At 40.8% G+C, this 15,612-nt stretch overlaps 1 protein-coding gene across 3 annotated transcripts in view; it reads left to right on the top strand.

Annotated features, from left to right (window-relative positions):
• Positions 1–15,612, top strand: part of FREM1 (FRAS1 related extracellular matrix 1) — a 187,797-nt gene that overhangs the window by 130,245 nt on the left and 41,940 nt on the right. For all 3 annotated transcript variants that reach the window (XM_082695032.1, XM_082695031.1, XM_082695033.1), the window contains 3 exons: positions 5,788–6,202; positions 12,839–13,040; positions 14,177–14,321. In XM_082695032.1, the coding sequence (XP_082551158.1) occupies positions 5,788–6,202; positions 12,839–13,040; positions 14,177–14,321 (762 nt within the window). The remainder of the gene's footprint in view (positions 1–5,787; positions 6,203–12,838; positions 13,041–14,176; positions 14,322–15,612) is intronic.

Here is a 15,612-nt window from a genome sequence, read left to right as displayed (position 1 = left end):
GGTGCCCCAAGAATTTTTTAAATATTTAGATCTTGAAGAGATTTACTGGGAAGATTGATAAAAATACATTCTTGACTCTCACTCCAGAGAGATGACTCTGCTAAATCCAGTCTTGGGCCAGAAATCTGTATTTTTCAAAGCTCTCCAGAAGATTCTGAGGCAGTCAGGACTAGCAATCACTGGTCTGGTCCAGTCCATTGTTCCAAGAACATTCTATGGAGCTTTGAGGATTTACAAAAGCCCTCTTGGGGCCTCCCGGAAACAGAACATGAAGGAATTGAATTGGTGAGGCTCTGGGACCCTCATCCCAGTTTACTGATAAAGCTTTCGGGGTTTTTTTAGGTTTAATTGTTGTTTTTATGTTTTGTTTTGTTTTTATTGTTTTTAGTTTGTTTTGTACGCTGGGCTCCTGGGCAAGATTTTCTTTTAGCAGAAAGCCTGTGGCTCTGTTTCTCAGAGTGAGTAATTTGGGCTAATAGTTACACAAAGATGCAAAATGACCTGGGTTGGTACAGGGAGAATGCAATAAGTGACAGGGAATCCAGAGTAAGAAACTACTCCCTCGTCGTCCTGTCAATCCTCCTTATTGTTTCAAGAAAGAAATCTCAGGCTGGGGCTCCTTTGGTTTCAACAGCTCTTCAATATTAACTGCTTTCCTTTTTAGCAGACAATACTGTCCTTGGGTTCCAAGCCATTGGACCACAATACCTAGCAAGAATTAAAAACATCGTTTTCTTGCATTTATTTCTGCAGTATTTATGGGATTATGTTTTTAGTAGTAAATATTTTCAGCTTTTCTAGTTAAAAGATTTTCTCTTAAATACATTTGTTTAACTACAAGAGTGTTGATCTAAAGCAAAATAGTAATAAGAGTATAGGTGGTAGAAGAATATGGCAAAAATTATGAAGATGTTGTTTGAATTTAGGAAACAGGGGTGAAAAGACACTGATTTAGTCCAATCCCTTCATTTACGCAGAGGAAAGCTAGTATTGCTTGAATACCTGTGATGTGTCAGGCAGTGTGCTAGACTTTTTTTGTCGATCATTTTCCTTAAGCCCTACTCCACTACCTTGAGAGAGATGATTTGGTCCCATTTTATGCATGAGAAAACCAAGAGGCACAGAAAGTCATCTACATTGATGTCACTGAGTATCAGCCAAACTGTGGCGAAGATCTCATTTTTAAGAGACTTTTTTCTATTGTACCAAGAATTCATGGAGAAAATGCACCTGTGGGAAGAAACCTCAATGTGTCATTCTGATGTTTGACCAGAAGTCTGACATATTTATAGTGGAGGAGCCTAACATCTGCCCCAGACCCATGTTTTAATCTTGTCATTTCACTCCCCCACTCGTGGGCTGCCGTGTTGTTTGTCAGGTGGATCTAACCCAAAGCTGAGCGCCGGTCTTAATGAAAGTGTGCAATCGTGGTGCTTTTAAAAATTAAATAGATGCAACCAGTCTAATCACCTCAATTTATGTCGCTTGCTGTTAAATCTGGCAAGGAATTTGGCTGGGTAGGAGAGATAAATTCTGTGGCAGAGAATGTTTTCCCCTTTCTCTTTTTAATGTAAGATATGGCAGCATTAATTAAACGGGGGAGCTTAATGGTCAGATTTTACCTTCTGCAAAAATATTTTGTGAATCATAAATTTCTCCTGCATTGTTTGGTGCTGCCGGCCTGGAAGAAGGATTTGGCAGCACATTCGAGGACAGATGACACCAAGTGATTAGCAAGCTGACTTCAGCGGCTGGCAGCCGGGGACTAAAAGAACATGCTAATGTCCTCCATTTTGACATGCTGGCTGGACTTTTTTTTTTTTTTTCCTGAGGAACTGGCTCTATTTATGATTCCATTTTTATCTTTTAAATGCCATGACAGATGGCAGATTCTTCAGCCAATTCTCTTGCCAGGAAACGCAGAAAGCCTGAATGCACCACCGTAATGGTGAAATCAAACCAGGCAGGCACCCCAGACGAATCTGAGAGCCATTCCCCAAATTTCATGAGGACAGTGGTCAGTCCTGGTGGTGTCTCTTTTCAGGGAGGCTAACTGGGGGAAATGAAACAAAAATGGATCCACAGAAGAAGCTGCCCCCTTGGTACCACCAGCTTCTTAACCTTGGAATGGACGCCATCGTCGCAATGGCACTGTTGTTTCAAAACTTGAAAATTGATCTGGAAGGCTTCTTCAGGGGCGGTGGGGGAGAGCATTTGGAGGATCATCTGGTCAACCTTGGCGGACGCGAACAGCACTGACCTTGGTGCCCTTGTTCTGCTAGGCTTGTTTTGACTGGGAAGGCAACCGTGACCGTTCACCCTGTCTCCCACCGATATTATGACTAGTTTCCATTGTTACTCGTGAAAGTGGAAGGAGGTGTTTGATCTGGTCACGTTTAGAAATTTCATCCTTTCACCACTGGTTTATTAGCTTTCGGTCAGCACAGACAGCTGCCTCGGTGTCCCAGCTGGGAACACTGGCCTCAGTAAACATATTTCTTACTCCTCTATGGTCCCTGGCTTCCCTTGCCCTCAGTCCCATCTGTCTGATGGCAGGCTGCCGATTTCCGACGTGGTCAGCTCCCCATCATCAGGCAGGGAGGAGTCTGAGACGGACAGCCTGAATCTGAAGACAGCTTCAGTGGCCTCACGCAGGTCATGCATTGGTAGATAATTACGGCCATCCTGAGGCCGAGCTTTGAGGTGTTTTCAGAACTCAGTCTCCATTGGGGAAAGTCAGAATGTGCCCCCGTGACTCACTCAAGCCCCCTTGACGATCCTTACCTCTGATCCGTCTCACCCCTCCTTTCCCTTTTTTCTCCACCCATATTTGACATGCTTTTTATGGGGTATACATTCCTTAATTTCTCTGATTAATACTAATGCTAAAAATGCATGTCCTTGGGGCACCTGGGTGGCTCAGTGGATTAAGCCGCTGCCTTCCGCTCAGGTCATGATCTCAGGGTCCTGGGATCAAGTCAGCAGGGAGCCTGCTTCCCGCACCCCCTCTGCCTACTTGTGATCTCTCTCTGTCAAATAAATAAATGAAATCTTTAAAAAAAAAATGCATGTCCTTTGGCTTAAATCTGTGCTAAACTATAAACAGCTGATTTAAAACCTTTCCACAATAGCACATTGTGAGATAGGGATCTGATAGTCTGATAAGGAGTAGAGAGCCACTTTATTTGAAATGGGAGGCGTGAAGCATGTTTCTGGAGGGGTGAAGTGGAGAAATGAGAAATTGGAGACCCTGAGAGAATGCCTCGTCTCCTTTTTTTTTTTTTTACTTTGGGTTAGATGATGGGCTCCAGCGAAGGAGGGCTGAAAAAGTAACAGGAAAACAACGGAATAAAAGCATAATTTCACGAAAAGCTCTCCCTAAGAAATCATTATTTTCTTTTTTCTTCTTTTTTTTTTTTTAGATCATGATTTTCATCTTAAAAATGCATAACACTTGACATTTGAAATTGCCAAAGGGACTAATAAGTATAAAGATGAAGAACACACAGATATTTTTCTGGGTGTGTTTCCTTTTGCTTTTTCAAAAATAATTTTGTAAACACTCATGATACAGCAATGAAATTGTCCTATTTGCTTAGAACCGACTTAGTAAACATTTAGTTTTACAAAAGAACAGCTGATTGTTTTGTTTTAAGGAAATTATGATTTTGCTCAGTGTACAGTTCTAAAGCTAGAATCTTTATCCAGACTGTAAAAATAATGCTATGGAGAGAAAAAAGAAAAACAGGTTAAATTCTTTACAAGTCAAGTTGTGTGAAATGTCAAAAATTTGCTTTATTTGTAAAATTCCACTTAGTGCGTTCACTTAGCAGAAAGGAATAGATTGGTTTCTCTTTGTATGACATGGTATTTTCCTTGTAGGCAGTCTTAATCAACTAGATAATTAGAAAGCTCAAACAGTTTAGCTTAGCCTTCAAAGTAAAATCTGTGCTCGGCCAAACTCCTGTTCCTTTCCTGTCTGTCCAGCTGCTCCCTTCTCTGAGCCCTCTGCCTCAGGCAGGCTGGTCGACTGTGCTCCTACAACCTGGTTTCAGGTTGTCTCCTGTACAAAGGCAAAGCAATCAACCCTTTAACCCTGAAGGACAAGACATATTTTACAAAGAATAAAGAACTTGTCAGTCAAATTTGTCAGATTAGCAAAATAAATATAAACCTCGTATCTTCTCTAGTTTAAAAAAAAAAAAATCCAAAGAAAATTCTTAAGTAATTCCAGGTTATATTCTACTAAAACATTTTTTTTTCATCTGTGGAATATAAGAGTGTCTCCTCCATGAGTATTTCTAGCAACCACAGTACATGGAGAAAAACTAACAGATAGAACTCCAGGATTATTTCAAAGTACACCTCTTTGGTCTGTGGTGAATTCATCAACTCCACTGAGAGCAGTGATTGGCTAACTTCTTGGAGTTCCCATACTCTCAGTTGCCCTTCAAGTCAAATATACACATGGACACGTTCTAAAGATCATTTTGATTGGTTTTCGTGTTGCCCTTGGCAGCGGTGGGTGGACTGTGATTTAGCGATCAATGAAATCAAAAGCACATTATGGTATCACAAATCCAGGGGCGTGTGAGAGATTTTATATACCTTGAGTTGATATCGTTTGAACTTTCTCTCTAGCATTCTGTGGTGGTGCTCAGGTACCACAAGTCTGTCTTTGTGGTTTGTTAAACTGGCCTGTATTAAAAACCCTTTAAGAGCAGGAGGTGTGGGATCCGGAATCCTAGTTCCATTCCCAGCTTTGTCTCCTATCTGCCTTATGATCTCCCACTACATCTGTACCTTTCTGATATATATTTTTTCTTTAAATTAGGTAAGTAATCCTTGTCTGGTGTAACTCCCATATATATTGTAAGAGGCAAATAAAGAAGCACAAGAAAAATTTGAGGGATTAGAGCATCATATGATGTTTTAAAGTTAGATGATCCTTTGCAATCATCTGGTCTAATCTTTTACTTTCTAAAAGGGTAAAAATGAGGCCCGGGGAGGGGAGATGAGTTAGGCAGGATTATATGGCTGAGTAATATGATCTGCTCTTAAGAAATTTACCACAAAGGGATGCCTGGGTGGCTCAGTCAGTTAAGCATCTGCCTTCAGCTCAGGTCATGATCCCAGGGTTCTGGGATGGAACCCCACATCAGGCTCCCTACTCAGCAGGAAGCCTGCTTCTCCCTCTCCTACTCCTTCTGCTTGGGCTCTCTCTCTCTTTCTCTGACAAATAAATAAATCTTGAAAAAAAAATAATAAATTTACCACAAAAAAACAGGAATAAAGTGAAATTGCTAAAATTAGTCACTGATTTGGCCCCCAATTATGTCTTAAAAGCTTACCTCATTAAATGTCTACAAAGAAAATACAATTGCAAAATTATAAACATGTAAAATGAATGTACTCTTCCAACTCATGCAAGGTATCTACTAAATTCTACCAAAAATCTACCAAAAATTTCTGTTTGGGGCAAGGAATTCTACTAAATGTTGACGAGCCTGAGAAATACTACTGACAGAATGAGGCTGTTCTATCACATGAGTATGCCACATTGTTGAAAAAACACTTTCGGGTGTAGAATGTTGTAGGTAATTTGTGTGTTACTTCGTGACTGGTTTAAAGGATAGAACGATATCCTTCTGAAGGATCTGCCCTTGGGCTTTCATGTGAGTCCCAGCACAACATGTCTTTTAGTAAAAGGTGTGTATTATTATCATTTCATTTCAGTAGATTCCACAAGATTCCATGCTGAAGGCTGCCCTTGCCTCTCTTTGCCAGATTCATCATCAGCAATGGCCTGCAGACCAAACACGAGGTTTTTGAGATCATACTGGAGACTGTGGATAGAGCCTTACCTGTGGTGACCAGGAATAGGGGGCTGAGACTGGCTCAAGGGGCCATGGGCCTGCTCTCCCCTGACCTCCTCCAGCTGACTGACCCTGACACTCCAGCAGAGAACCTCACCTTCGTGCTGGCCCGGCTCCCGCAACATGGCCAGCTTTACCTGCGGGGGACAGTGCTGCTTCAACATAACTTCACTCAGCAGGATGTGGACAGCAGGGATGTGGCCTACAGGCACCTGGGAGGGGACTCCCAGGCTGACTGCTTTACCTTTGTGGCCACAGATAGGACGAACCAAGGCTTTGTGGTGGAGGGAACAGTGGGCCAAGAACCTGTTTCATTCACCATCCAGGCAAGTATGATGAGCCCATTGGTCATTGCCGCAGATGTAGAGAAAACAACTTTCCTCCATTCCTTCCTTCTTCCTTTTTTTTTTTTTTTTTTAAGATTTTATTATTTATTTGTCAGAGAGAGAGCACAAGCAGGAGTGGCAGGCAGAGAGAGAGGCAGACTCCCCGCTGAGCAGAGAGCCCAATGCGGGGCTCAATCCCAGGACTCTGAGATCATGACCTGAGCCGAAGATAGGTGCTTAACCAACTGAGCCACCCAGGCATCCCAACCTTCCTTCTCTTATTCAAATAAGTGTTGTGGGGTGGGTCTACAGCATGCCAGGCATATTAATATGGACATATTAATGCAAAGCTTATTCATATGGACAAGACAGTTGCAAGAGTTCATGACAAGACCGAAAGAAACAGAAAACATGGGCTTTGGAGTCAGACTTGACTAGGCTGGAATTTATTGACTAGGTTTGTCATTTATTAGCTGTATGACCTTAAGGGAGTCCTTTAACTCTTCTGATTCAACCTTTCCTCCTTTGAAAACCATGCCTTACAGCATTGTGGTGAGAATAAAATCAAATTAGATATGGCAGGCACTAGTATATTGCCTGAAATATAGTAGATATTCAATATCTTGTAACTACTGTTGTAATATCTAAGTGTTCTATTATGACGATACCTATTGGTTCGCATCATCTGGTGGCTTTTTAATGGTTTTCGATTGAATACGTGAAAAGTACAAGGCAGCATCAATATTACACATGAAATAATAATGGGAAAACAGCTGTAGTAGCTACGAGTGTCAGAGCATTAACTGTGGGTCAGACCCACTTCACATAAAGCTCATTTCCTTCTCAGGAAGAGGGGAATTTTATTATCTGCACTTAATAGGTGTTCAGGAGTTCACAAGCTCAATAATGTGATCAAAACCATATAAAGACCCATGGTCTTTCTGATCCCCAGTTCTGTGCCCTTCCTCTGGCACTGCTCTGCCACAGTTGTATTGACTATTAGGATGATTCAGGGAGGTCATAAGGTGTTTTTCCTTTTTTAATCAAAATACATCACCCTTGACTCCATTTTCTTTGGATGTAGTTTATCCTGTTCTACATACTTCTGCCAACTGTAGAAGAGATAAATTTACATGTCCCAGTACCTTCTGATTATGTGAAATAATCATAATTTTCCCTGCTCTTTAGTCTCTGTATTGGTCAGCGGTTTTCAGGGGGACATCACACATGGGGTGTATATAGGGAAAAGAGAAAGGAAAAAAAAGATTTATTTTCAGGAATCGGCTCACCATTGTAGATTGTAGAGTCTGACATGTCCAAAATCTGCAAGGCAGGCCAGCAGAATGGAAATTCCAGTAGGAATTGATGTTGCAAGTCTTGATCTCAAAGGCAGTTGGGAGACAAAATTGCTTCCTATCTAGGGGACCTCAGTCTTTGTTCTTAATCAGTCTTCAACTGATTGGATGAGGCCCACCCACAGGGTAATCTACATTACTCAGAGTCAACTGACTGAATGTTCAGCACAACTAAAAAATACCTTCACAGCAACACCTAGCCTGCTATTTGACTAAACAATGAGCATTCTAGCCAGCAAAGTTGACACATAAAATGAACTATCACAGTCTCTATCTAAAGTGGGGTCTGAGAAGAAAGTTGGGGAGTCGTGGTAGCATAGAGTAGATGCAGGATGAGTCTTTGGCTGTAGGAAGGTCCAGAAAAATGTCATAAAATTATGATGCACTGGGAGAAGAGACAAGGTACTGATGTCATCAGTATGAAAGAAGTACTTTGTATATTGTAAAATTTTTTTTAATTATATGTCTTAATTGTTATTTGTCTCATCCCACTCTTCAACCTATTAATATACTTTTTCCTGACTCCTGACTGTCCACTCTAGGTACAGAAATGTAACTGTACTGTCCAACCAATAAGACTTTTCTTGGTCTACTATGCTGCAAATTTATAGGAGTTACACATTCTAAGTACAGGCAGGAAAGTTCCTTCCTACCCTGCAGAGTAGAGAAGGAAAAGGGAGTAGAATTTAGAAGAAGTATCAGAGCTTAAATCAGGCCTGTTCCAACACCAACACTCATCTTACAGAGCATAGCTATTGTAAGAGAATGATCTCGTGGTAGTTGCAGAATTTACTGATTGGAGAATGTTGGATATATGTTGTGAAAGTTCTTTTTAATCCAAAGCACAAGGTATTTTTTGTCATAAAATTAAATTATTTTTTAAAGATTTTATATATTTATTTAACAGAGAGAGCGAGAGATCACAAGTAGGCAGAGAGGCAGGCAGAGAAGAGGGGGAAGCAGGCTCCCCATTGAGCAGAGAGCCTGATGTGGGGCTCGATCCCAGGACCCTGAGACCATGACCTGCGCCGAAGGCAGAGGCTTAACTCACTGAGCCACCCGGGCACCCCATAAAATAAAATTATTGTAGACAGGGACAGCCTCAAACTTTCTCCCATAACTCCCCTGAATTTTCTGGTCTTTCAGAGCAGAGAGGTCAGGCAGTTTAGGAATTAAGTGACAGATGCCCCTCAATATCTTGCTTTCAAGAGCTTCTTTGGTGAGACAATATAATGTCCACCACTGAGTCACAAGTTGGTCCAAATAAATCTCTCAAGTGTGGGTGTACTACTCTTTTGGTCCCATCCTGAGTGGAACCAAAGGCAAAGCCGCCGGACTTCACAAGTTTAAAACACAGCTGCATTTTGCTGAAACATGCACAACCTGACATCCATGTTGTAGGGAATCATGACTGTGTGACCAGGACACCACCATCATGCTTCATTGAGTCCTGTACTCCTCTAAATGGGGATGGGCTGGGGGTAAGGGAGGAAGGACCAGTGTCGCTGCCCTCTATATGGTTTTCCTGTGTCTGAGATCATTGTCGGTGAATCCAGCACAAGTTCTAAAGGATGTAGCCTTCTTTTCTTAAAAAAAAAAAAAAAAGTGGCTTGGACTCCGATATTTTGAAATGCTTCCAACTTACTAAGCCAGAGCTGTTTTTGAAGAAGTTTAATGGGATTAGGGGCAAGTGTGGCCGAAGACACAACAGGAGACCATGTAACCAGAGTTTTTATTTTTTTAAATATTTTTAAAAATATATTTTACATATGTTAAATAGTTTAATATATAATATATTAACTATGTAAGCAAACTTAAATATAAAATACATTTATATATTTATATAAAAATTTAAATATAAAGAAATTCAAATATATATAATATATATTTTAAAAATATTTTTAAAACAAATCACAACAGGCATTTATTCCTTTCTCTCTCTCTCTCTCTTTTTTTTAAAGATTTTATTTGGGGCGCCAGGATGGCTCAGTCGATTAAGCATCTGCCTTCAACTCAGGTCATGATCCCAGCGTCCTGGAATTGAGCCCCATGTCTGGCTCCCTGCTCCGCAGGAAACCTGCTTCTCGCTCTCCAGCTCTTGGGCTGTGTTGCCTCTCTCACTCTCTCTCTCTCTGTCATAAGTAAAATCTTTAAAAAATATATTTAAAAAAATAAATAAAATCTTTAGAAAAAGATTTTATTTATTTATTTGAAAGGGAATGAGAGGGAGAGCTTGAGAGGGGCAGGGGCGGAGGGAGAAGCAGATTCCCAGCGGAGCAGGGAGCTGGAGCCGGCGGAACTCCATCCTGGGACTCTGGCACCATGACCTGAGCCAAAGGCAGTTGCTCAACCAACTGAGCCAGCCAGGGGCTCCCCATTTATTCCTTTTTTTTTTTTTTTTTAAGATTTTATTTATTTATTTGACAGAGAGAAATCACAAGTAGATGGAGAGGCAGGCAGAGAGAGAGAGGGAGAAGCAGGCTCCCTGCTGAGCAGAGAGCCCGATGTGGGACTCGATCCCATGACCCTGAGATCATGACCTGAGCCGAAGGCAGCGGCTTAACCCACTGAGCCACCCAGGCGCCCCCCATTTATTCCTTTTGTAACACTTTTATTTTTAAGGAAAATGCAACATAAGCCCACTCCTGCACTCAGCTGGTTTTAACATTGAGGGTTTCTTTCCTGGCTCCGAGTATTTTTATTTTTCTCACCTGCCATTCACCATCCCTCCTACTGGCCGCCTGGCCGTCATGAGTAAAGCGGCTTCTCCCACAGAAGGCCATGATAACTACGTGATTCCCCGCCTCCCAGCCAATTGCGCAGCTCCGAGGTTGTCGTGAACACTTTTTAGGAGAGGAGAATGACTGTAACTTTCAAAAATTGTTGTTGCTTTCTTTGTAAAATAATTGTTTATTATAAACAATTCATAAGCCACAGAAAGGGACAAGAGCAGTCATACCACTCAAAGATAACTACTTTTGGGGCACTGGGTGGCTCAGTTGGTTAAAGATGTGCTCTTGGCTCAGGTCACGATCCCCAGGGACCTGGGATGGAGCCCCGAGTCAGGCTCCCTGCTCAGCAGAGTCTGCTTCTCTCTCTCCCCCTCTGCCCCCCCCCCCCCCGCTCATGCTCTCTCTCCCTGTCTCTCTCTCTCTCTCAAATAAACAAAATTTGAAAAAGCAAAAAACAAAACAAAGATAACTACTTTTGGTGACTGCCTTTCATTCTTTTATTCTGTGCAATTAAAAAAGTAGGAGGGTATGATATATACTATCAAGCATATTGCCTGTTTCTACCCTTCATTGTGTTATGAAAATTTCCTAATGTCATTAGATCGTTTTTGAAAACACAATTTTTAAAAGCTGAATAAGACCCAATGTCAGGTAGAGATGGTTTGTAAATCCCCTGTGGGACTTGTAGTTTTATGGATTTGTTTTGTTAATTACTATTATAAATTATATTTAGTGAGCATATATATGTATAGATGTGTATGTGTGTATATTTTTATATATATGCATATATATACATATATATATATGTAATCTCCACACACATTTTGTGTACACATCTAATTATTTCTGCAGGACATACTCAAAAAAATGAAAGTTTTGATCAGAGTATATATACTTTTGTTATATATATACATATGCCAAATTTCTCTCCAGAAAATTTTCACTAATTTGCACCCCTACCAGCAAAAGATAAAAATGCCTGCTCTTCCAAACAGTTACCAACATGATGTATGATTATTCTTGTAGTAAAAAAAGAAACTTGCCAACCTGCAAGGAAAAAAAATATTTGATTGTTAGAAAATTCCATGTAGAATTCCACCCCATGCAACCAAACAGGTTTATGTCAGTGCTCCCAGAATTTTGTCTATGACTGTATGAACATACAGATGAACAAAAACGGTACTGTAGTCATCTCCTCTGCCACAGCTTACTGTTTTGTTTTGCTCTGGTTTGGTGGTGGTTTTGGTTTTTTACCAGTTCACATTCAGTTGTGGAAATTATTTATTTTCAGTGCCTCCTACCTTGGTTATTAAAATAGCTGAATAATAGTTTATTATATCATCTTCTACCAGACTATACAAGTCTTATCATGGCACTTACTCTTTCCTTAGCTAGGGTGAATCAAGATTTGCAACAGTATCATTTGGGGATAAATGAAGTTAAGACCTGAATGGATGGGAGTAAGAGGAATAGTCACCATGGTCCCATACCAGTTGTCTAGTATGAGTGGCCAACTGTGCTTATCATTCAAACCTGCTCCTTCCCTAACTTCCGACAGTCATTTGCAAGATGGACCGAGATTCCTACCACACCTGAATGAGGCCCTTCGCGGGGTCTGAGCCTTTGTGCTTCTCGAGCTCAGGAGTGATTGCCCATCCATTCAATATCTCCACAAATTGAGTCTACTCGCTTAGTTACGTGGTTCTCATCCTCAGTGAAAGAAATACACAAATGCCTGTAAATAATCACCTTTCATTATTTTTCTTACCAAAGCATCTCTGGGTATTTTTGTTTGTTTTGTTTTTAAGAGAGGGAGAGAGAGAGTGTGTGTGTGAGTGGGAAGGGAGGGACAGAGAGGGGAGAGGAAGAATCTTAAGCAGGCTCATGCTCAGCGTGGAGCCCACTCAGACCTCGATCTTACAACTCTGAGATGAAGAGTTAGAGTTGCACGCTTAACCGAATGAGCCATCCAGGTGCCCCAGTGTTTCTGTTTTTTATTCAACATTTATGCCATTTGAGCAAAGATGTGCCCCCAAAATATTCAATTTATTCGTGATGCACATCCTTATGTAAATGTTCATAAGCTTATTTTTTACCACCAAATACCGGGAAAATGGAAGAATCCTCCTCGGGAGCTAACGTTTAGTTTCAATATAGTTCTTGGGCCCATTTTAATGTATTCATTCAACAAATACTCCCTGAGCTGCTCTTATGGTTCAGGTGCTGTGCCAGGGACAGGGAATAAAGGGAGAGGTAGGGGTGAAGATGTGATGTGTGCCATCAGAGCTTGTGTCCTAATAGGAGAGTCAGACAACGGACAATTAACAAGCTGGGTCAAAGTTTACAATGGAAAGTTAGCTTCTGTTCCAAGCATTATGATATTTACTGAGGATACTGTGAATGAGCCAGCCTGTAACAGAAATGAATAAATGAGGAAGATAAGGAATCTGAAATTAGGGCTGGATTATCACTGTTAACCATTTAGACCCTATGTTGTTTGGAGATGAGAAACCTCTATATAAGACTGTACATCATTATTGACTATCCAGGTTGACCAGCTGGACAAAACAGCCCCCTACATCACACACTTGCATTCCCCTTCTCAAGTGGGGCTCCTGAAAAATGGATGTTATGGGATTTACCTCACTTCCCATGTGTTGAAGGCATCAGACCCAGACACCGATGACGATCTGATCATCTTTAAGATTTTACGAGGTCCCCAGCATGGACATCTGGAGAACACAACAACAGGTACTTGCCTTCCTTAATCCTTGTAATTGCTCATCTTAAAATACCCCATAGCTGGCAAGGCTAAAGAGTAATTTAATTAAGTGTAGGCCCATTTGGTAAACACTCCCCAGGGCTTACTGATAGAGGCAGTTTATAAATCAATTTTGGTGCTAAAGAGGGTTTGAGGCTGAGAAGTTCTAAATTCATCTCAAGTGGAGAATCAAGTAGTGATGCGCAGCTGTTTATTATTTTTTTTGCAGATTTTATTTATTTATTTGACAGAGAAATCACAAGTAGGCAGAGAGGCAGACAGAGAGAGAGGAAGGGAAGCAGGCTCCCTGCTGAGCAGAGAGCCCAATGCGGGGCTCGATCCCAGGACTCTGAGATCATGACCTGAGCTGAAGGCAGAAGCTTAACTCACTGAGCCACCAGGCACCCCTGGTAGCCTTTTTAAAAAATATTTTATGTACTTGTCAGAGAGAGAGAGCACAAGCATGGGGGAGCAGCAGGCAGAGAAGCAGGCTCCTTGCTCAGCAAGGAGCCCGATGTGGGACTTGATCCCAGGACCCCAGGCTCATGACCTGAGCTGAAGGCAGACACTTAACTGCTTGAGCCACCCAGGTGTCACGCAGCTGTTTATTATTTACAATTCTTTGTAACAGCCAGATGGTAATATAGTCAGAGGAACACACAGTGTCAGTACCAATTTCATATTTGTGACTAATTTTTTTTTTCTAGCAGGAATTCTAAATGATGTCAGTTCATTAAACTAAATAAATAAATAAATAAATTGGGAGGGGTATAATAGTTTCTCTGGATTGCATATTATTTCTGCTTTATGAAGACAATGATCAAAATATGTCACTAAAAAGGATGGCACAGAATTAGAGATTTTATTACTGGATCTTCCTACTCTCCCTCTATTTTTATATTTTCTTTAAGGCACAATATTTCTGAGCCAAAGTAAATTTTAAAGCCTAATTTAAGCTTATTGCATATGACTTTAAAGATACTTGCAATAATGTTAATTTCTTTAAAAATATCTACTTTGACTGTTTTTAAAGCTCTGCTTAAAATAAAATTGCCATATAATTTATCAGCTTTTATTTAATATTTTGCTTGATTTCCCATGAAATTCATTCATTGCTTTCTTATAGGTGAATTTATCCATGAGAAATTTATCCAAAAGGACTTAAACAGTAAGACCATTCTTTACATCATAAGCCCGTCTTTGGAAGTGCATTCAGATATCGTGGAATTTCAAATCATGGACCCCACGGGGAACTCTGCTGCTCCTCAAATGTAAATTATTTTGCTTCTTCAGCGGTCCTATACATAGTAATGTCCAGAATATATCTGATTGTGAATGTGAAATATTCATTTTAAAACAAAATCCAAGGATAAATTGTTAGGTCATTTTAGAACCTCGTAGAATTCATTTTGGAGAAAGAATTTTCTTTCTACTGGGAGATAAGGGGAAAGCCAGTAGCCTTATATGCTATGGGAATATTAAAAAGTTAAGGTATAGAGTGCTGGATCATTCCTGTTACTCATGTAAATACATGCACTTTTGCACACAGAGCAGTTTCTGTCTTGGTAGTTCACTCACACCCACGACTGAGCTTGCAGGCTCATGGACAAATCATGCAGCAAGAGGTCACTCTAGGACTGTGTTAGTAACCCGTCTTTGAAAATACCTACAGCAGGAAGAATGGGGTAATCAGGAGAGGCCCGCAATACATCTCTTCCCTCCAAAGAAACCAAAAAACCCTCCCAAATGATGGCTTGTGACTGCTTCCGTACGTTAAACTGATCACAGGTAAGACGAAGGCAGCGTAAAGGGAAACACTGGGTAACAGACATTGTATGACATGCACAAGGGTATTCAATCCTCACAACGAACAAGATGAACAGACCATCCTAATATTTCGGACTGGGCCCCTGTTCTAAATTCTCTTGAATGCAGGGCTTGAATAGTTTACCAGTTATCAGATAATCACAGAAAGTTTCATCAGAGTCCGATTCTCCTAATGCCGTGTTTTTCTTTCGAAATTTGACACACTTTCCAGTGCCCTCATAGAAAAGTTGCTCATTTACCCTAAATTCAGTGTTTGCCGCGACCTCATAAATCTACACATTGTGAGAAAGCACAGCCTCTTTATGGGCCTTTTATGACAGAATATGGCCAAAGGAAGACAACAAATTCACCCCCGGTCTCCCCATTTTTACTTTTTCTGGCTGAATTGTAGTTCCAACAATTGCCAGCAGAGGTCTCTATAGTCATTGTTAGAAAAATGTATCCTCTGCAAAATTCATTCCCAGAGTCCCACCTCCACTTGCCCTGGTAGCCCCTGGCCCAGATTCATAACCTTCACAGATTTTTATTGAGTGGCTGTTATATGCCCCATTTGCAGTACTGGGGATGCTGGGGAAATAGGCATGAATAAGGAAGACCTGGGCTTTGACATTAAAATACCAATCATGAGGTTATAAAACTAAAATGGAGGACCACCACCCATTAAACTGACCTTATGCAAGAGAAATGATTCGTTGGCATTAAAATCTTTACAGAAAATATATTACCTAGCTGCAA

Source organism: Mustela nivalis (genome assembly GCF_964662115.1).
Source record: "Mustela nivalis genome assembly, chromosome: 13".
Classification (NCBI taxonomy): domain Eukaryota; kingdom Metazoa; phylum Chordata; class Mammalia; order Carnivora; family Mustelidae; genus Mustela; species Mustela nivalis.
This window is presented reverse-complemented; position numbering and strand designations above follow the sequence as displayed.